This window comes from Perca flavescens, chromosome 1 (assembly GCF_004354835.1).
Source record: "Perca flavescens isolate YP-PL-M2 chromosome 1, PFLA_1.0, whole genome shotgun sequence".
NCBI classification, from domain to species: Eukaryota; Metazoa; Chordata; class Actinopteri; order Perciformes; family Percidae; genus Perca; species Perca flavescens.
Genome location: NC_041331.1, coordinates 20,790,815 through 20,813,539, shown reverse-complemented (window position 1 = coordinate 20,813,539; position 22,725 = coordinate 20,790,815). Strand labels below are relative to the sequence as shown.

The 22,725-nt window shown below is 43.4% G+C and overlaps 1 protein-coding gene and 1 long non-coding RNA gene across 5 annotated transcripts in view; one reads left to right on the top strand and one right to left on the bottom strand.

Moving 5' to 3' along the window:
• cbfa2t3 (CBFA2/RUNX1 partner transcriptional co-repressor 3) overlaps positions 1–22,725 on the top strand; it is a 39,506-nt gene that overhangs the window by 7,180 nt on the left and 9,601 nt on the right. For 3 of the 4 annotated variants that reach the window (XM_028576900.1, XM_028576907.1, XM_028576882.1), the window contains exons 1-5: positions 339–1,466; positions 16,089–16,244; positions 18,813–19,054; positions 19,586–19,675; positions 21,376–21,557. In XM_028576900.1, the coding sequence (XP_028432701.1) occupies positions 16,115–16,244; positions 18,813–19,054; positions 19,586–19,675; positions 21,376–21,557 (644 nt within the window). In that variant the 5' untranslated portion in view covers positions 339–1,466; positions 16,089–16,114. Of the gene's footprint in view, positions 1–338; positions 1,467–16,088; positions 16,245–18,812; positions 19,055–19,585; positions 19,676–21,375; positions 21,558–22,725 lie in introns of those variants that run through there. The other variant, XM_028576890.1, reaches the window with a different exon arrangement.
• LOC114554849 (uncharacterized) lies at positions 6,202–9,605 on the bottom strand. Its single transcript, XR_003692480.1, has 3 exons — positions 9,350–9,605; positions 8,799–8,860; positions 6,202–7,043 (listed from the first exon to the last, which is right to left on the bottom strand). It is a non-coding gene; the product is annotated as an uncharacterized LOC114554849 (long non-coding RNA).

Below are 22,725 nucleotides of genomic sequence, written 5' to 3'. Positions count from 1 at the left end.
TCCAATGCATTGTATTGTACATTTTATTTTAATATTTTTAGCCAATTGTAACCCATAATCACTGATTAAGTTCCATAGGCGTTCATGATATAACGCAGTGTTTTTAGCTTCCAATGGCATACTTTTGTACCCTATATGGGTTTTTTGTACTCTACAATTTGGATATTTTTCAATTTAGAAAGGATTCCTGTACATAGCTGCCAGCTCTCGCCTCTGAAGGTACCCGAGAGAGAGAGAGAGAGAGAGAGAGAGAGAGAGAGAGAGAGAGAGAGAGAGAGAGAGAGAGAGAGGGAGGTTAGGAGCTCCAGATGGTGTTTAAACGCAGACAGAAGGCTACAGCGAGGACAGAGAGGAGGAGGAGGAGAGAGCCGCGATTACTGCGTACTGTGAGCTCGTGAGCTCCGCTCATCATTGAAGACAAAACAAGTCTGAAAACCTCAAATTGTGAATTGACGGCGGGAAAAGAAACGTTAAAATTTGCGTGCTCAGCTGACTGTGATTTTCTGTAGGACAAGTGGATTTCTTTCCAACACCATTCTGAAGGCAGGTCGGCGGAGGATCGGCGCGTCGGCGGAGTAAAAGGACCGTACAGAGAAACGTGGTAGAGTAACCTGTTCTTTACAGGCTGTAAAGAAACTGTGTTTTTAAAACAAGAAAGGAACAGAATTAATCTCGCCGGATGTATAAGGACTTGTTCCTGACACCACGGACTGTAGCTGAACTGTGAACTAAAGAAGAGGGGTTAAAAGTTGTCACAGGATGAATAATAGACGCACCCTGCAGACAAGAGGATCCGCATCTTAATAATTTGCGTTTTTACATGGGAGACGCGAGGATTTGTGGCAAAGTAGAAATCTATTAGTTTTGTCTGCTTAAAAACGATCAGAAAGGACGTTTTGTTTTCCATTTGAAACTACATATATTTTTTTTAATTTTATTTCTTCTATCTGGGATGGTTAAAATGAGCAAGAGAGCGGATTTACATGACTGGGACAAGTTGTGATTTTTTTTTTCTTTCATTTCACCATCAACACAACAAGCTGTTTGCTTTAAAACAAACAAACACAAAAAAACAGACTGCAAAACCAAAGACATCAATGTGCTTAAGGATGCAAGAGCCCTTGCTTTGATTTTGATTTCTGCTTTTCAATATAAATGAGAAGAGAAATACCTCATAATTTATTATACCTGGAAAGTCAAAGCCCCTTTTGAACTCACAAAGGAAAGTTCAACATTTTCTTTTGTCTGACTGTGGCTTCTGCCTCTCTTTCCATCTCAATATTTCAAAAACAAAGCAAAAAAACCCGGAACAACACCTTAATAGTTCCCCGCACTATATCTAGCTAAGGCTTTATAATTTTTTCCAAAATAATGAGGTTTGAGACGATATCAAACCTGTTTTAGAAACTATTCGGTGTGGATTATCACCACTACAATTACCTCAGCTTGATCTCGACCTTCACAAAGTAAGTACAACCTGCAAACTCGACTGTATTGAAGAGAATGTAATTCTATCTGCTTTAATTTCATCTTTTTACATATTAAGTGTCTTCAGACGGTTTAGGATATAATAGGGAAAAACGAAACAAAATGTGGTGAGAGAGCTGTTGTGGAGAGAGATAGAGACAGAGAGATGTAGGGGGTTCAGGAGTTGTTTGCCCCATCAGTCTGCGCTGCACATCAAAGTGATGATGAGACAAAGTGATGACAGAAAATCTTTGGTCTCTATGAACTTGGAGTCCACCTGGACTGGATGGAGGTGAAGGGTGTGAAGGAATACATTTAGACATTTACCCTCAACTGAACTCCAGGTTGCCTCAGAATAGAACCTCCACCTTTCGTAAAGATACTGCAGTGCATCACTAGCGCTCACTTTTGTGTAAAAAGTAACGTGAAAGACCAATCCTCCCTGGTGAGTGCAGGGTGTTTGTATTACTGTAGTGATACCAACTTGTGGAACCATTTAACGGAGGAGGTTGAGGAATTGTTTAAGAACAAGGAATACTGTGGCGACCAAAGGAAATAAACACAACTGCAAAGTGATTAAAAAAGCTGAAATCATGTTGGATAATTTATAGCAACCCTTTGTGACAGTGGGGACACTCCCTGTGAAGAAACAAGTCCATTCCCCGACTTGAACAGCCTCAGCAGCGCACTCTTCTGCCTGCAAGAGCAACAGTAAAACACTCAGGCCATTTTCTCTGCAGGACACGGCCCTGTATAATTGGCCCTGGTAAATATCATCTGAATAATTGAACAGTTGATAATAGTCTCGAACAATGGATGGGAGGTTGCAGGGGTGAAACCGCAGAGCAGACACCCTGCCTCACCGCACATTATACCTCCATCACCACCAAGCGAGCTTCTCAACCTCTCTCCTTCCAACGCTGGCCGCCCCATTGCTCAACTGGGCCCGGCCAGCCGCCTGCTAAGGCAGATGTCCCCACTTCATCATTAAGTAGCTCTCTTTAAAAGGCAGGCCATTCATTATGACCCCAGCCTGCCGAGTGTTTATTTAGTTCCCATCTACCACAGGTGCATGGATGAGATGATTTCTGTTTTATATGCAAGGGAACATACCACAGGACTTTTAGAGAAAGAACCTGTTTTCTTATGAAGAAATAGCAGCAGGCAAAACCACAGAAAGAAGTCTGCATAAAGTCTCTGCTATTTAATGACAGTTAGAAGAAACACATACTTTACTGCCCTTTGCTTCACGAAGGCTTTTTGCTTTCTTGCTTCATTATTCTGTGATATATTGCTGCTATTTCAGGCACATCATGACTAATGTTTTACCATCAAGGTATCAAAGGCACAATATTTTTTGTACTCTTGCATGTGCCAATGTGAAAGTTGTCACTGTTTTTCATCATCTCAGTCGTACAGTGTCTGTGTCATCGGGCCATAGGCAGGGGACACCTCCCTCTCAATATTTAGACATGCATTTGTCCCCTGCTATAAAAACATGAAAGTATCAGGGGACTTTTATTTCGACAAACTGCTAGAACGCGACTAACAATGGCTCCAATAAAGTAGGTGGTGGCAGCGTGCAACCTCAAAAGCAGTGGTTGCAATCTATCATAAAACGGAAAGAAGATTAAGCAACTATGCACAGTTGCAGGAAGTAGTACCATGCCATTTCCGCAATCAGGTTGATGCAGAAAAGCCACAAATTGTTACATAAAAATTCACCAGAATGCAGGGGAAAAAAATCTATAATTATTTTGGCATTTGTAGGCCTTTAATGATAGGACAGCTTAGACATGAAAGGGGAGAGAGAGGGGGAATGACATTCAGCAAAAGCCGCAGGTCAGAACCAAACCAGCGGCTGCTGCGGCGAGGACTGAGCCTCTGTATACGGGCGCATGCTCTACCAGGTGAGCTACCCGGATGCTCAAAATGAATAGGGGGGAGGACCCTTAGACCCCCCCACCCCCCAAATGTTGAAAAAAAACCTCCGCCCTTGCATCTGGTGCAGGTGACGCGACTCTTTCTATGCTGTGACTGCGGATCTGTGTACAGCTTACTGTATTAGTGTGTGGGCTTGTTGAGTGTGCTTGTGTGTGTGTGTGTGTGTGTGTGTGTGTGGTAATTATTGTGATCTAAATGCAGCCACAGTGCAGGTGAAACTGGCTGTCTCCTAATTAATGAGAGGAGCAGATGGCTTCGAGTGGGCGGGAGCTGCGAGCGCACAGCGAGTCGGTCAGGTGGTCACCACAACACAGACACCTGGGCCATCACATACAAGACAAGCCAAGCGGTTGACATCTGGCCTGTGTGTGTATGTGCTCATGTGTCTGTGTATGTGTTGTCTGTACACTTCATATTTGTGCCTTTTGACTTTTAAATATGTTTCAGGTATCAATTCTAAGTGTTGTTTGTGTTTCTTTTTATTTGTGACACAAGCTCAAGGCCACTATTTTTTCTCAGATTAGTTGATTGTAGGCAGTCGCACAGCTTTTCCTCCAGAGCGAGAACGTTAGCCTCCAATAGATCAAGATAATTTCAAAAAAAGAGGCAAGAGAATACATCCTCTGTTTAGTTTGTGTCGCGGAGAACAAATAGCCACAGTAAGAGGAAGATTGCAGAAAGTAAGGGAAGCATAATTGTTGGTTATGATGGGCCTCATTCACCAATATCTTCCTAAGTTTTCTCTTAAATATGTTCTTAAGAAAGTCCCTAAGAAAAGTCTACATCTGATTCATGACGTGTTCTTAGGTCTGTTCTTAGAATGATGAATCCCAATGTCTTCGTAAATTGAAAGCTTGTGCCCGTTGCTCCTATTTAGCATTGCTAAACACCCCTTTAATTCCCATAAAAGGGCATGAGATGGCAGGGCCGTGTGCACACTTAGAGAAATGTCCAAAAGACTAAAGGGGAGCTACTGTTGCAAGAAGTTAGCGAAAAAACGAGACATCATATTTAGTAGCGTCAGCAGTGCATACGAAGCAGCATATAAAACCGATGCATGGAACACAGTTACTCATGCAGTGAACGCTGTATCTGAAGAAGGGCGCAGAACCGATGAAATAGAAAATAAATGGTTTGATCTGAAATCTGAGGCAATTTTATTTTATTTTTTAAACATAGAAGATACTCTTGGCGTATAAATAGTGTGATCAATCACTTATTATTGGATGGCAGGGTTCCCCGTTAACATAATTGATGTGAATTGAAGACAAAGCAAGGCAAGTTTATTTATATAGGCCTAGCACAATTCATACACAATGGCAATTCAAAGTGCTTTACAAATGAGCAGTAGTGTGTATTTATTAAAACAAACAAACATATATTTATGTGTAAAATAATGAAAATAATTAGCTACAAAATGGAGAGAAATGTAATGCAAACATGTCAGCTCTAAATTGTGCGTAAGAGTGCTCTTGAGTGTGCGTAGATTCTGTTTTTACCTAAGAACAAATCCCAAATAACAAAACATTGGTGAATGCCAGAATCTTAGTGAAAACGGTGTAAGTGGGGTTTAAGAACACATTTGTTCTAAAGAACATTTGGTGAATGAGGCCCATTATTCTTACCATTTTCTGCCCAGTGAGTTTGTGTGTTCATAATAGAAGCAAAAAATTGCAGGCCGCTAAATTGGGAAGGAAACAGTGACATGTTATAGAGAGTTAGTTTACTTTTGTTAGTTGTTCTTTGGTATGTCTATGTTAACGGCAGCCTTGTGCAGCACTGATGCTGTACAGTTAAAGTGAGTTTAAAGGTAAAGGTAAAGGTACTTTATTTGTCACATACACGTACATGTAGCGAAATTCATTCTCTGCATTTAACCCATCCCTCAAGGGAGCAGTGGGCAGCCAATGACAGCGCCCGGGGACCAACTCCAGATCTGAGCCAGTGCCTTGATCAAGGGCACTGCCTGGAGAACCTAGTACATGTTTTTGATGAGATCAGAGTGTAAATGTGTGTGTTTTGTGTAGATATGGGAGCAAGTGAGTGATGAAGAGACGTTCCTGGTGCTGAATCTCTATGGTTTCACTGCTGTTTATCCTAATACACAGCGGGAAAGACCAGTGTGGTTCTGGCCGCCTCCTGCTCTGTTCCTGTGTGTGTGTGTGTGTGTGTGTGTGTGTGTGTGTGTGTGTGTGTGTGTGTGTGTGTGTGTGTGTGTGTGTGTGTGTGTGTATGTATGTATGAGTGTGTTGGTCTGCACTGCCCTGGTCTGTTCCACATGTGTTTGACATTACTGTGACAAGGCTGCCCAGCCTCTCTGGGGAGATGGGGAATGTCAGAGACTAGAATGGAGAAGCGAACAGCTTCCCAACATCTGATGGAATGAGAAACACACTCGCTGGATGGCTGGCCTGCTGACGCCACAGCGTGGGAGCAGAGCAGAGGGTGGAGGCCAAGTAAAACCCCAAATGTGTGTGTGAAATATCCCTCTTTCTCACTTTTCCCTGTTTGCTTCCCTACATGTGCACTCATCCACTCGGATTCCGAAGAATAACATACAGTACATCCACAAAGATGTGCACGCTGACCATTTCTTCTCTGCTAGTTATTCACAACACTGTTCTGCAGCCACTGGAATGATCAGGCTTCTTTTCTCCATATTTCCATGTGTGCAGAGCAGGTAAAATGCTTAACTGTGACATTCAATAGTGAAAACTCACCATTTCTGGAAATTATTTGTTGAATTGACTTTTCACTTTATTAAAATGACTTCAACATATACGGCACTGACAAATTGCCCCCTCAATTATGCTTTTCAAAAGGGAGACACATTTCCAGTGCACAGAAATGCTCAATCACAAATGCAATAGGAAACAAATGTCACAACACTGATGAATTCACATGCAAAATAGTGTATAGCTGAAGTGCTGACAGCTACTTCCAAGAACAACATATGCTTTCTCCTCCTCCCTTCCTTGTCTTGTGCCTATTTAACCTCCTGCTCTCCATCCTCACATTTTATTTCCTGACTGGCCCACTGACCTCTGACTTGCTTTTGACCCTCTTCCTTGTCCTATTCTCCCAGCACCACCTTCTCACCTCCCACCCTCTCTGCTTCATGGCAGGAAGTGTGTTCAGATCAGAGTCAGACACAGGAAGCAGCTGGGCTAATCTACAGTAGCGCTGAGCTCTGTTTTAATCAAGGCAAATGGACAGGCCAACAGAGAAAATGGGAACTTCATATCTCCACTGCTACCTGATATAATGAATCCCTCCCTTTCCTTCTGCCCCACGCCAAGGCCTTTATCACAGCCACGGTGTAAACAAGCACAAAGGAACACAGACTGATGTTATTAAGGCCTCCACTCCAAAGCAGTCCTCTCTGGACGTCTGGGGAAGTACTGCAACACAGGAGCATGCAGGCAGAGATTGGGAAGGAAGTCATGTCTCTCACATTCGCTGTACAGTATTTGTGAAATTAAAAAAAGCCGTTATCTCCTGGAAACAGATCCTGTGCCACACAGATGGTTCCGTCTCTCTTCAAATGGGTGGCTGAGCCACTGAGTGCCGTTGTGTTACTAGTTAGTTGCACAGACCTTAATCTCGGCTCCAGCCTTCCTTCCTCTGCCTCCCTGTCTCTCCACACACACACACACACACACACACAAAGTGAGAGAGGAAAGCCAAAGATTTCCTTGATGTGTCAAAGAGCAGGGGTCACTTTGAGGAGCAAGTTATCGCCTGGCTTTTAAAGTCACCAGGAGAGGGTTTGATGGTTTCCACTCTGTCTTTCCAGTGCTACCTCATCCCATGTCCTCTGACCTCTGACTTTCAGATAAACAGGAGTGCTGTGATTATATATACACTTACATTTTACAGGATAACCTTCTGAAAACTCTAGTATTAATCATAGGCTAGTCATGGACCTCCTGTTCACATTGACAGTACATTTCTAAAGTGCAGTGCTATCGTTACCAGCAGATATTTGAAGAGGATGGACACAGGATGGTGGTAAAGTTAGAAAAAACATCCCTGATATCTCATTCAAGTATAATCATATGGCAATACTTTACATCTTAATCTGTAGAGATAAAAAAGATGGTGCGTGGTTGTGAAAGATGAGTGGATTTTATTTTTACTTTTAAATTAGCTTTTGTGTTTACATTCAGGGTTATCTAACAGCAGTCTAAGAAGGTCTGACCAGTATTGGATCCAAGGTTGATTCCATTTCTACTTGGTTTAGTTTTTCTGTCCAAATTATAGAACAGTCACTAATTGATCTTTTAATTCATGTTAATGCGATTTAGGAATGAATTAAAATGTTCCTACACATATATTCTAATGGAATTTTTCATATCATTCACAAAAGAAGAGTTCCTTTATAGTGGCACTGTTTGCTGTCCACTTACTTTGACCATGACATGACAGCAGGTCATCCTAATTTGCCAATTAGCTCACATAATCAGCACGTTATTGGCACCGCAGTCACTCTCTTCCTTCGCCCGCTTGCTCTGTTTTTGTGGCGGCATTCCGTAGTCGGCTCTTGTCCCAGAGGAGTAGCTGGTATTTATTTCGGCAGCTTCCGATGAGCTGGCTCTAGGCTAAATGGAGAAACTGTCTTTCTAACCTGTCATATGAATGCCCCCCACCCCTCTCCTCCTCCGCCACATACTGTTTCCCACTGGTTTGTGTGTTTGTCAATGTGTGTGTATGTGTGCAACCTATGGGGTCCTGCAGGATAATACAGAACACCCTACCCATGCCTGGCTAATGTCAGGAGCTATTGTTACTGTGCCTGCAGGCCAAATGAAGAGATATGAGAGCTCTGGCAAGCTGGGGAGCAGTTCAGGCTTCAGACAGTTTTGTCAGTGCTGACAGCTCCATAGTGACGGAGCAGGCATTTAACACTGAATGAAATGAAATACATGACATCAAGTAGGAGAATGACTAATCTGCTGTTTGTTTTCCTATCTTAGCTGTAAGTGACAGCTCAGTGTCAGGTTTTTAAAGGTGCACAAAGCATAAGAGCGAGAAACATTGGCAGAAAAATAGGCAGCCACAATTCACACATCCCGTTTAACACACACACACACACACACACACACACACACACACACACACACACACACACACACACACACACACATAAAGAGAGTCAGGGTTTATGAGGAGGACAAAGATGCTGCAGTAGTTGTGTATGTGTGTGTGTTGCCAGGGTCAAATCTAAGTCTTTTGTGCTCCATAAATCAGCAGGCAGCAGCAGTGACGTAAGAACAAACAGAGCTGCTCTCTGCTGCAGCTGGCTGGAAAGAGGGAGAAACAGGAGAGAGGAATACAGAGAGGGAAAGAGAGAGCAGGACAGCAGCTGTCAGGCCTCCATCGCACACCTGTCACACAGGAAAAGAGCGCTGGCCACTGTTTCCTGGATACACCTCCTCAAACACTGCTCCTGGAAGAAATGGAGGGAGAACATCTGCTGTGAGGGCGAGACAGACAGACTGGCAGTCGGACTGATACACTAACAGATCATTAGATACATTTGCCAAGGATGAAGAATAAATGCCAAATAACATGAGTAAACATGCTGTAAAAACAAAAATACAGAATTTCTCATGCCTGTGTTGCCTTTTTTGTATCCTGTGTGTGTGTGTGTGTGTGTGTGTGTGTGTGTGTGTGTGTGTGTTTGCGTGTGTGTGTCCAGATTACGCACAGTTAAGAGGATGTTTGTGTTATTGCGAGCTCTATGAGAGACAGGTCACTTTGTGGAGACTCCAGCCTAACTCTCCCACAAATACAATAAGCCCACATGCCCTAAACTTAACAGCGGGCCATTCCCACGCTTGCTCCTCTCAACGACCCCTCCAACCCCAACCCACCCCTGCTCCCCCTCCCTCCTGTGACCAATATGAACTAATCCAGATGTAGTGTAGGCGCTCACAGATGTACTTTCTTTACATGGCCCTGCTCCTCCTCCTCTATGTCTCTGCTTTCCCCAGCCTCTCTCATCACTCCATCTCCATGCCGAACTGATCAGAACAGGAAGTGATATCACTCGGTGCTACAGTGCTGCTGATGAGGCAATTGGAGCTATAGTCTGCTGTTTTGCTTCTCCTCCAAGCCTCCAGAGTCGCTCTGTTGTGGCTGCTGTTGGTAGAAAACCTCCTCTTTGTTTGTCAGGCTTGTCAGGCTGGGTCCTCAGGAGGCCGCCCTTGCCCTATTCCCAGGCTGCCCTTCATGCTGCCTGTATGCAATTATCAGAGTAATTAAAGCCTGATGAGCTAATTGGTGTTGGGTGAGGCTGCAGGTGTTTGGATCAGGGAGCTTATTTATGTAAGTGCATTCATTGTGAACGTCCTCGGACAGAGGATGGCAGAGGCAATTTTCAAACACGTTTTCTTTTCACTACTATTTATTGTGTTTATGATTATTTTCAAATGTAATTCATTAAGAAATGTCTCTCTCTTACTGTGCCAATCATCTGCATCCATGCATGCACTGTGTTGCAAGTAGATATGCAATGCTCAGTGGTAAGAAGGGAAGAGGCAAAGTGTAGTCAATGTGTTTCTTTACCTGGTAATCTAACAGTAATATATGAAATAAAACAAAACAGCAGGTTCAGGTCTTAGGTTCAGATCTCAAATTTGGCAACACCAGTCAGGAGTTTAGTCAGCTCAGGTCTTAAAGACACGGGCAAAAATATAGGCTCGTACAGAACTCCATTTCATACCAGTATATCAACAGTGTCCCGGATATTACATGTAAGCTGTATTATGTCATGTATGATGGAGCCCAGTAACTGAGCTCATCTGAAAGAGGAATGACGAAAGAAAGTCTGATCTGATGTTGAAGTGTGGCAGCCTGAGGCTGAGCTCTCAGTTGGCAAAATTAGGCACATGGCTGACAGGATGAGGAAAAGAAGATGTAGATGAGAGGGAACAAAGGACAGTTATCATGCAGAGAAGAGAGTAACATGAAAAAGTGAAGAATATAACAAGAGGCTACATGTAAATCCTTCTCTGTGTTTTTGTGACCCATTCCCAGATGTACATGCACAGTCACCTCCTCATATAGTGTGTGTGTGTGTGTGTGTGTGTGTGTGTGTGTGTGTGAGTGTATGTGTGTCTGTGTGTGTGTCTCTGTCTTGTCTCCCACTTCCTCCCCCATATCTCTCTCGCTCTGTGGCAGCTGTGCTGGTGATGGCTGTGTGCCCATTGTGCAAGCTGGCTGTGGGGTCCCAGGTGGCCCACATGACAGTTATTGATGTTCAGGTGTTCAACTCCTCTCACACAGAGACCCTGGAGCCACACACACACACACACACACACACACAGATACAAGCACAGCATACAGAATATACACAGAATATAAAAGTAGTCGTGTACTTGTATATGTATGTATGTATAATCATGCATATAAACTGCATAACTACGTATCCCACTAATTCTGCTGAGGAAGAGTAACAAGTACAAAGGAGAACTCGCGTAAAGCTGCCAGGCTGTCTGGCTCTGGTCTGAGCAACAAGAACTACAGTTGTCAATTTGAGATGAAAACAACAAGCTAGTCACTGTGAAAATCTATGCAGTCTAGTTTGTATATGATTCCTATGGTTCAGTATTTGTGACTACTTTCTGTGTGGTAGGATAGCCAGTACTGGTACCAATGCCCAGTGCAGTTATAACAAACTCCAGATGTGTCTGGCTAGGCAGGGAGTTGTTCTTGGCATAGTCGCCTCGGCTAAATGTCACAAATACTTTCCTTTATTTAGGAATGGCTCTTGGTTAGTGGCTGGAGAGAAAGAGGGAGGCGAGGATGGATGGATCGGGGGTGGGGAGGGAGGAAGGGAGCGAAAAGAGGAGAGATAGATTAAAAGAGCAAAATAAATGATTTGCAATGTAGTAGGACAGGAGAGAAGGAGGAGGTGTGGGGGACTAAGAGAAGAGATGTAGAAGGACAGAAGATGGAGACGGAGGAGAGAGTGGCGAGGGAGCGCGGCAGAAACAGCTTCAGTCTAACATCTGGATTTTATTAGCAGCCGTTGGGAAAATCTGAAAAGGAAGTTTTTTCTCTGCAAGCACGTCGGCAGCAATGATATGCTGCACATAACCACTTCACTGCCGACGAGAGGAGCCAGGCCCTCCCAAAGGAGAACAGATGGTCGCTAGAACTTCAATACAATTACATCAATAACATATAAGCCCTGTATGACAGGATCCCTGCAGCTCACAGGGAAAGAAGTACAACTCCTCTACCCTTAGCACCCCCAGCCCTGGTCTTTAATCCACCCTCACTCCCTGTCCTCAAGTTATTTCTAGCCAGTTTACCTATTTTGAAGAAAATGTTGAAGTGTTAGAAAAACTGGTGACTTGTCAATGATTTGCTCATAGTTATCTGATCAAAGACAGGAGTGCTTTTGTCAGTGCTTATTAAGGAGAACCCTCCACCTCCCCCATCCCCAGTTTGTTTTTTTGTTCAACATATTTGTTCAGCCGGCACTGCATGTGTACTATCACAGGGATTCTCAAGTAAAATAGCGGAAAATACGTGTTTGTGTCCGCAGCATGAGCATATGCATTTAGCAGACTTGTGAGCATGTGTGCATACATCTGTATGTATATTTATTTGTGTGTGTGTGTGTGTTTGTGTGTGCATGCACTGTACAGGCCTGTCTCCCACCATGTCATTAGTGAGGGCTTTAAAGCCTCTGAACTCTAAATCAGCTCAAGATGAAGTGGAGTCTGGGATCTGTCTGCAGAAGCGACCTGTGTGCTGACACACAAATATAGACACACACCCACACTCCCGTCTTACCTGTGACACAGTTCAGACTTTACACTAATAACAAGGCATATATCAAAATATGCTCTCTTTGTAGATTGCTCTAGAAGGAGATGATGTGTCGTATGCTACTGATGTCAGCAGTCTTCTTTTGAGTGGCATTTAGATTTAGGCTGGTAGTACGAGAGTGGAGGGGGCTGTAGGTTCTGTATCCCCAAGTTTTAGGTCCAGGGCTACAATCCCCATGTTTTGATACAATGGCCTGGTGGGAGGCTGGGGGCCAGGGGCTCAGTCTCTGTTTGTGTGGACTCCTCAGCGGCCTGATAGGGAACAGATGTGGGAAGGCAGGCGGCCGGGCAGACAGCCAAAGCAGCTGGGAGAAATTAAAAACAACAGCATTCCTGGAGACATGGGGAATTACAGTGGTAGGGAGGGAGCAAGGGAGGGAGGGATGTAAGGAGCGAGAGACAGAGGGAGAGTTTTAGGGCTATGTGGTCACTGGAGAGAGTCTCTGTGGAGTAAGAGAGATTGAATAGACAGGGGGATTTAAGGGGACTGTTGTGCAGTGGTTAGCTAAAGCTAATAAGTTGCAGCTGTATTTTCAGTCGAAGACACACACATACACACACACACACACACACACACACACACACATACACACAGATATGCATACATTCAACACACAGACATATGCCAACGTGAAATGAGACCAAAATGTATCTGAATGGCCCTCTAATGGCTTGTCAGGACATGATGGTATGTATTTGTGTGTGTGTGTGTGTGTGTGTGTGTGTGTGTGTGTGTGTGTGTGTGTGTGTGTGTGTGTGTGTGTTCTTTTTCAATGAGTATAATGAAAGCACATCCTTAAATCTATAACGAGATCCCAAAATGGCTTTAGAAAGTTAGGCGAACCACTGCTCTGTGTGTGTGCAGTTGTATAGTACATGATCTGTGGTTTTGTGTGTCCCGCAGTGAATTGTTTTTCATCTTGTTTCATCATGGCACAAGGGGAGAGTAGAAGAAAGAGAACATTTTTAGAACTCAGACTGCAGACTGTTTCTCTGGTGAGCAATCTTAGCCCAGATTACGTCAAACGTGCAGACATACAGCTGTTCAGAGAGTCGGAGAGAGACAGACATAGACAGCGGCAGAGAGGTATGTAATGACTGTTATCGTATTGTTTTATTTTCAGCCTAATATTCAATAGTGAGTGTTTGGGACGTATCTGTATCCTGAGCAGATCTATTCTCAGCTGTATTGATCCCAAAGTGGCTCCTCTCAGACAACCAGATACAAACAAGTGGGGGGAAATAGAGCAGCTTGCAGACAGGAGAATGAGCCTGGTCCAGATGACCTTTAACCACAGGTCTGTTTTACCTGGTATACCAGTCTTTCTGCCTCTCTACTTCTCTCGGTATGAGTGTTTGTCCTTTAGCACAAAGCACAATGGGTGCACAGATGGCCACAGATGGGGTTGCAGACCAAGCAGACTTCCTAATGTATTAAATGTGAAATCCAGAGCATAGTGAGTATGTGTGTGCCCTGTCCCTGTAGCTGGTCAGATTAAACAGCTGTCTATAATCCCACGGTGGGATGAGACAGACAAACAGGACGGTCCCCTTATCCCCCCCTCTCCTCTCAAAGAAGTGACCAAAATAGCTGTGTTGTAAACAGAGAATTTTATGTCACCCACCTGATCTTTTGATCACACATTGGCCCAGCTCTTGTTCATTTGAGTGGAACTTCAGATTTGTCTTGGTGGGGACTAAACTACAGTCAAAAACAGTATGAGGATTGGTTATTATAATGCATGTTAGGATTCTTGTTAGGATGTAAGTCTTACAGTACACACCTCATACAGTGGCACAGTAAATTTGATCAAAGAGGAGGTTTTTACTAAAACATATGGCTGCCTCCCTACAGTGAGCAGCCCACCAATTCAGCAGCACAGAGAGCCTGTTTGCGTGTTTAGGGTTCTTTAGAAGAGAATGGCTGCATCTATTTATACCAGCCCTCCCCATCTGCCTCTATCTACAACCTTGTGTGTTTATGTTCAGTGTGACTGGCATAGGGAAAACAGCGGATGGCTCCTCGTGTTCTTGAGGATCACTGTGTCAATGGCCCTCGTACAGCACACTCCAGAGTGGCACTCTTTAAATACAGACACCAGCTGTTGAACGCATCTACATGAGCTCTCAGAAATAGGCTAACACCAAGGGCTGAGGCCAACTGAGGCAGGGGTTTTGTGGAGGAAAACACTGGGTTCATAGTTGGCTCACGAGAAGCTAAATGAGAAGCACATTACTGTATTTGAAAGTGATTTAATATGTAAGTTGGCGACTACAATACATTTGCAACTGTAAAAGATGATTCTTGACGTTGTTCAGATGTTTTAAAGGCCTTTGGCTATCTGGTTTGGAATTATTTTTATTAGTAGTAGTATAACAAGGGGTAATCACTACCTATCAGTAACCCCTTTCCCTTTGTGATTTGCAGAAGCTCATGACCCTCATGACCCTGCCACTCGGGCAGTGACCTCTACTCTGTGGTATACACATGATGGGAAACGTGAAGTAAGGCTATCGATTGGCTTTTGTTTAGGTTCCACGTTTAAAAGGAACAGACGGAGTTAATTTATTTTTCCTGTAATACAATAAGAGAGAGCTGAAAGAGAGAAAAAGACAAACAGAGAGAAGAGAGTTATTGAGAATTAACGAATGCCACATACTGTCTACAATGTGGTTTACATCTGCTTTACCAGCGCTTAAAAGAGGGCCCTCTGTCCTTACTCAGTCTATTACTTTACTAGACTATTTGTTTTCCCACTATTTTGTACATTCATGTACAAATATATAAACAGTGCTGCATATTGATATCTTCATTTAATGCACATGCATTGTGTTCCCTGCCAGTTGCACACATGTACACATACTCTAAAGCTATCTTTTCACAGGCTGCAAAGTCGTCACACCTCTCAGCTCAGGTTTACATTGCAAAAAGATCTGGTTCCAGCAGCTGCACCGATAGACGGACACATAGACAGAAAGACAGTCAACACTCCATAGATACATCATTAAATAATGTAGGTATATGCATGACAGTGTTTTCATTGAAGACAGACTGTATGAGGCCCCCAAATACAGTATGTAAGGCAACAGTCCTCACACACTTGTGGCCGTGGAACATCCACCCCGTGTCATGGTTTATTCTCTTGTCCCTTGCTGTACCATCCATTCCCTTCAAGCCACAGTACAGAGCCTGGCCTTGCCTTGTTTGGTGCTGGCAGGGTGTCTGGCAGAGGACAGTGAAGCTTCTGGTAGCAGGACAGAGTTCTGCTGAAAGCCAGTCCACAGTGATGGACAGCAGCAGATCCAGCTGCACTTGTCACTGGCTGTCAAGCCGGCTGTCTGAACTAGGTGACGAGAAGGGACAGGCGGGGAGAAGTGAGGAGTGTGTGCATGTGAATATGTGTGTGTGCGTCTGGGGGTTGGAGGTTACAGTTGAGGGGCACTGATTGGGATGTCAGAGCTACATGGGGTGTGTATGTGTGAAGGAGAGAGAGAGAGAGAGAGAGAGAGAGAGAGAGAGAGAGAGAGAGAGAGGGGCTCTCAGTCAGCAGCAGCTGAGCGAGTGAGCAGGTGTTACTGTATGTCTCCCAGGCCCATGAATCTCCAACAAGAGAGACACAACACAAGTTTGGATTCATCTCCAGTCCCTGCATTGATTTGTTTTGGTTATTTTTATGGGGCTTTTGGTTCAAGGAAACAATCAATGGTTCCCAGGTGAACATGTCAGTGGCCTCCTCCTTAACCAGCTGTTTCCACTTTGAAAGTATGATTTTCTTTTTTTTTCATTGTAGAGCTCTATTTTCATGTTGATTTTTTCCTCCCTTCAAATTGCAGGTAGCAGAGTGCAGAAGGTTGGAACAATGCCAGATTCACCTGTGGATGTGAAAACCCAGCCCAGGTCCACCCCACCCACCATGCCTCCTCCACCCCCGGCTGTCAGCCAAGCAACCAATCGCAATGCTTCATTCACCCCCGCTACCAGTAAATCAAGTAAGGACCCTTTCCTATCTTTTCTTTTTTATTATTTCTATTATTTTTTTATTTTTTTATTTATTTTTATTTTTATCATTATTCAATATTTTCCAAGATTAATGACATGTTAAGTCAACTGTATACTGTGATATATGTGTCTATTGTCTCAAGTGCAAAATCTTTACCTTAAACTATAGCTGTACAAGCTAAGCTTACGTGCTTTTAGATTGATGTTTTCTTTGACTTGAAAAGGATCCTTTGTGCTGAGGCATCATGTCAGCAAGCAGTTAACGAGGCAGGTGTGAGAAAAACAGTAAGCTATTAGGTGTGCTGAACCAACGACCCATCACTGTAACAGCTCTAACTCTTCATTTCATAGTAAGAACTGGAGACTATAGCCATAGTTATGTGAGCTGGTACATACTTCATTCCAAATCATGATAATTTGTAGGTCAAATGCCATATAGCCATCCAGGTTAAAACTGTAGTAAATTGGGGCAACCAGTGGCCTAGAGGTTAAGCTGCAATGACATATATTCTGATCACAATGTCCACAGTTTGATTCTTGTCAGGGGCCTTTGTTTCATGTCATTTACTGTCTCTCTGTCTTTTTGTTTCTATTCCTGTCAATCCTCAACTATCCACTGCCCCCGAAAGATTCTTAAAACAATTAAAAATTTGCTTTGAAATTGAAAGACTAGTTTGCGTATGACTCTTGTTACAACAGTATTTCACTGACTAGTGTTTCAGTGTGTTGACCTGATTCAACCATCAACCTGTAATAAATTAATTCACTTCTGCAGTTGAAAGGCATCTACAATGGACTACATGGTCATTTGTCCCTCTTATGTCAACTGCCATGGACACTTTATATGCTTGTGTGAAGGGAAAGATATTCCAAATATGTGTTTCTTCCCCGTTCTAGTGAACACGTGTTGGAGTCACTTGTGTGTCAGCAGTGTATCTGCAAGCATCTATCTGTGTGTGTGTGTGTGTGTGTGTGTGTGTGTGTGTCTTTTGGTGTGCAGAATGCCCTTGCTAGTGGGACAAGTGTCTTTGAGCGCATGTGCGAGTGCGGCTGTGGCATTGTGTGTGCATGTGTGTTCGTGTTGTTTACCAGCTGGTCGGGCAGTGATGGCCAGGGTGATGTTGCGGTGTGTAGACTACTTTCTTCCCTATATAGCAATGACAGGCCATGTTGTTTCACCTGTTGTGGCGGGTGGTCAGCAGTGTAGCTCTCTCCTTGCACCCCTCTCTAAAACCAGAACACAAGTGCTGCCTGTTTAAATCACATGGGTTAGTCCATATGTGTTCAGGCCCTCGACTCACAGATCAGAGCAACAAGCGTGCCTGAGAGGAACCACAGGAACTAGACTATTGAACAACTAAACTGTACAAAAGCTGTCTTTTTTCAAGTAAGAGTACACAGTGTAGTGTTACAGTCCACAATGGCTCACTGCAGAGTCCTGTAAATACGTTTTTAAAAGACTAAGTTGCTGCAGCGGTAATAAAATGATAGTTTGGATTCTATGCTTAGTGTAAGTGCTTGCATATGCTGCTATGATGAAATACAATCATTTACAGAAATTTCATACACAGACTAGACTATTTGTTTTATCTGAGAGAAAACTATGTAACATTTTAGTAATTCAAACACAGATATCATGCACAAAAATGTATATCAAAAAATATGATACACTGACAAGACAGGAGATGGAAAAAGAGTTGAGCATTTCTAACTTAATTTAAAAAACACGTGTCATATCTTTTATAATGACCTGTGTATTTTCATCTTATTTCATGATAATATGAAAACAGGGGAAAGGTCAAACGTGTGTGTGTGTGTGTGTGTGTGTGTGTGTGTGTGTGTGTGTGTGTGTGTGTGTGAGAGAGAGAGAGAGAGAGAGCTATTTGTGAGTTTGTTTGTGCCAGCATTACAAGGAATATGTGAGTGATTATATATGTGTATGAATGCTGAGTCTATTCTGAACCTTAAAGCTGCAAATCTACTTTCAGCTGGTGGACATGTGTAGGGCCAGATTTAGCAACACACCTGCTATTGGAATAAAAGTAACACAGGCCACAGGCCTATTTTTGGCACCTCTTTAACAAGTTCCTCTTATAGTTGTGTCCTAGTGAGTGAGTGAGGGGGAGAGGGTGAGGAGCAGGGTGGAATAGACTGATGCAGGGAGAGATGGAGGGGTGGGGGGGGCAAATGGTACCACTTGTGAGACAGCTGAAGTTACTGCACACACACACACACACACACACACACACACACACACACACACACACACACACACACACACACACACACACACACACACACACACACACTTAAAGCGCTCAGCCAAACTGGCAGCAAATTGCACCACTGAAGTCACAATGTGCATCACATACTGCAGGCTTAGTGTTGAATTTAAGTCTATTGTGTGCTTTACTTATACATATTTAACACTTTTCTGTTTGCAGGATATAGTGTTTCTGCCCTCATCACGGCCCCAGATCTGTCAAATGCCCCTCAGGCCTCTCCAAAACTACTGACCTAATTCACGTTGTCTCTTCCGTCTGTCTGTTTATCTGCAGTGCTGAATGGGAGCAGCCACTCTCCTACATCGCTGAACGGTGCTCCGTCCACTCCTAACGGCTTCAGTAATGGGCCGGCCATGTCATCGACGGCTTCGCTTTCCAACCAGCAGCTCCCGCCAGCTTGTGGTGCACGGCAACTCTGCAAACTGAAGCGCTTCCTGACCACACTGCAGCAGTTTGGCAACGACATATCACCTGAGATTGGGGAGAGAGTGCGCAGCCTTGTGCTGGGGCTGGTGGTAAGTTATGATCATGAATTATTTTGACGAATCTTTCCAACAATATTACTCTACATCCATTCATTCTTTCAGCAGTTCTCTTTGTATCTACTTATTATGCTTGATGATAGCAAACAGTTCATGTGTTACACAAGTATCTTACATATTGTAAATTTGTCTTTTACAACAATCAGAAAGTACACAGCTGCAGAGGTCCCAAAAGTTGATATTTGTTTATCTTGTGCACATAAGATAATAACTTGTGCACACAACTTTCTCTTGTCATAAATAATAATAATGATACTAATACTACATTTATTTGTATAGAACTTTAAAAGGTACTAAAAGGCACTTTAACAAAGTCAGTAAAATCAATAACAGTATAAAAACAGCTAAAATAGTCTTGATATGGATATCCATAACATATGGATCTTGTGTGAACAAAATGAAAAAATTATGAACTTTCGGAACTTCTGCGGCTCTGTAAGAGAATGTTATAAAAGTTTGTCTCTTAGCGACTCTTTGTCTTACTCTCCCTGTTGTCTTGGGCAGAACTCCACTCTCACCATTGAAGAGTTTCACTCCAAACTCCACGAGGCCACCAACTTTCCTCTGAGGCCGTTCGTCATTCCCTTTCTGAAGGTAAATACTTGTGCACAGATTTTAAGTAAGATAAATCAAGCCTGATGTCTTCAATAGCTGTACTCAGAGCTTTCGACTTCTCTCCATATGGCCAGTGTTCAGGACTACACTACTGTATGCGTTCCTTCCTTTTCTGCCTCCAAACAGAAAGGGTTCATAGACAGGTGGAGAGGGAGAGAGAGAAACCTCATCTTGAGTGGAAAACCTATAGGTGTATACTGTGTTTACATCACATGGTAGTACAATGTAGAAAATGGTGGGATGTGCTTGTGAATGTCCGTTGACAGTGTTTGTGAGTGTGTCAGACCTCCTGGCGTGCGATGATCCTCCACATCTGGGACATTGCAGCAATGGCTGTGTTATATCAACCAGACAGGCCTGAGAGAGCTATTTGACAGCACTGACACACACACACACACACACACACACACACACACACACACACACACACACACACACACACACACACACACACACACACACACGGCATACACGTCAGCACACCCTTGAGAGAGAAAGAGAGACATGGCAGAAGAAGGTGTCAAGGGACCTGTCTTATCTCATCCTGTCTCTTCATCTATCACTTTCTTTTTCTCTCTCACCCTAATCTGGCATTATTTCACTCTCACCCCATCCATCTATTATTCCACCACAAGTTTTTAGCTCACCTATTGTCCACTTAACACAAGGTTAAGGTTACTTTGGAAATGTAACAGGTTACCGATTATAAGTTACCCTATTTAAAATGTAATAGTAGAGTAACTATTTCAATTACTTTATCAAAGTAATCTAACGTATTACATTTAATTACTTTTTGATTACTTTTCTAAATTTCTAATGAATGTTTTCAACTGTTGTATATCTGGCAGTGTTAACCCTACAGCAGTACTCAACACTAACTATTGTCAAACAATTCTTCATCACATGAATTAAGATTATAATAATTTAATTTGGAAGAACAGCCACCACAAAGTCAGACTTCAGCACCTCTTTTTAATATGAGATCATTCTGAGGTAAGCTGTAAGCTAATTTAACTTACATACCTGCAGATATTTCCTGAGTTTGGACTTTGACATTTGGACGTCGATAGCATTTTGACAAACATTCTTTGCATTGCACGGTTATGTTCAAACTCTTAGATTTTTGTATGAAATGTTTTTTTATATTTCCAGCACTGGAACATGTTTTTTTATCCGTTGCCATAGTGTGTGTCACAGTGGCAACTCAGACAGCTTGAGAGGCAATTTAACTGATGGGTGGCGCTGCAAATTCAAACAGGAGAACTAATCGAAGGCATCAGAATAGCATCAAACTTTATTAAACGTCTGTGGCTGGAAATGACAAAAGAAGACATTGTGCACATGAAAAACTTGGAAAGCAACACAATTAATATTATTCAACATACAGCCTAGCTTTTTACAGAAAATATTCAGATGTAACCCCCAATCTAATTGTGAACATTTTCATAGGTAACTTTAATTTAACTACACATTTTTTCCTAGTAACTGTAACGGATTACTGTAACCTATATTTTGTGATTAAATTACACAACGCCGTTACATGTAACTAGTTACTGCCCAATGCTGCTTAACACTCTCCTCTACATTTACATTGGCTCAGTGAATCTACATCCTTCCTACAAGAACTCATTCCATTCCTAATCCAGAGATGTCTGTCTTGCCTCTCTTTACCACTGAAGGCAAACCTGCCCCTGCTGCAGAGAGAGTTGCTCCACTGTGCCAGGTTAGCCAAGCAGACTCCAGCTCAGTATCTGGCCCAACACGAGCAGCTTCTCCTGGATGCGAATGCCAGCTCGCCCCTCGACTCCTCTGAGATCATGCTGGAGATGAATGAGCACGGCAAGAGAAGGACCCCTGACAGGTAGCATGTCTCCATTAAACACATGAAAACACATCCACGCAAAGTTCAGAGGTGCACATACATTGGCAGACTCACACACACACACACACACACACACACACACACACACACACACACACACACACACACACACACACACACACACACACACACACACACACACACACACACACACACACACTGTTATATACATATGAATTATTTCAGGGTATTTCAGAATGCCAAGTGACAAGGGGAGGCTATAAATCCTCTGTGCGGGAGGTGGAAGTCTGGACAGCCCCGATGCCAGGCTGGCTCTGCCAGCTGTCTGGGAGGGAGGGGTGAGATAAATGCACTGTAGGAAAAGAAAGAGAGTGTCTGAGAAGCAAAAGAGAGAGAGAGAGAGAGAGAGAGAAAAATAAGAGGAAGTGAAGTACAGTAAATGTCCTCAGCACAACACAAAGACCAACAGTAAGCTATGGTTTGCAACTGTCCCACACCCCCCACCCACCCCCAGTACTCTGCTTTATTCACCCAGCTAAGAATTAGCTGGCATTTTCCTTTCTTCCTTCTTCTTTTACAGACACTGTCCTTTTCTGATCACTTCTTCACCTCTCTTACTCACTCGCTCTCTCTCTCCCGCGCCCACCTTTTCGCTTTCTCTAAATGCCTGACCTGTGGGCTCCCAGCAGCTGTCCATATGTCAGGGATGTGTCCAGATGGTAACATTGAGCACATCCTGAGTGGGGTGTGGGCGGTGGTGGTTTGGATGGGACTAGGGGTTGGAGCTGAACGTGCAATCCCACTGTAATCCACACACCTCCGCCTCCTGACCTGTGGTTTATACGCAGCAGGAGGGGCTCGTGGAGGAAGGGGAGGGTTGTTCAGGCTGGGACAGGGCCTACATCGCGCCAGCTGTTCCTCTGAGTTGTCAGATACTAGAGCCAGGGATGTGTATGAATATAGCTGACATAGACAAATATACACATGTATAACGTAGCACACACAAACGCACATAAACACACTTACTCTACATGGGGCAGCGTTTCATTTATTCACCTTTGATCCCCATGATGAGAAAGAGTGATTTGCATCCGAATGCCTGGCTATTGCCATCCAGCTAAACAGATTATTATCAACACTCCCATGTAAACTGTCCAGATGGCTTGAAAACACAACCACTCACGCA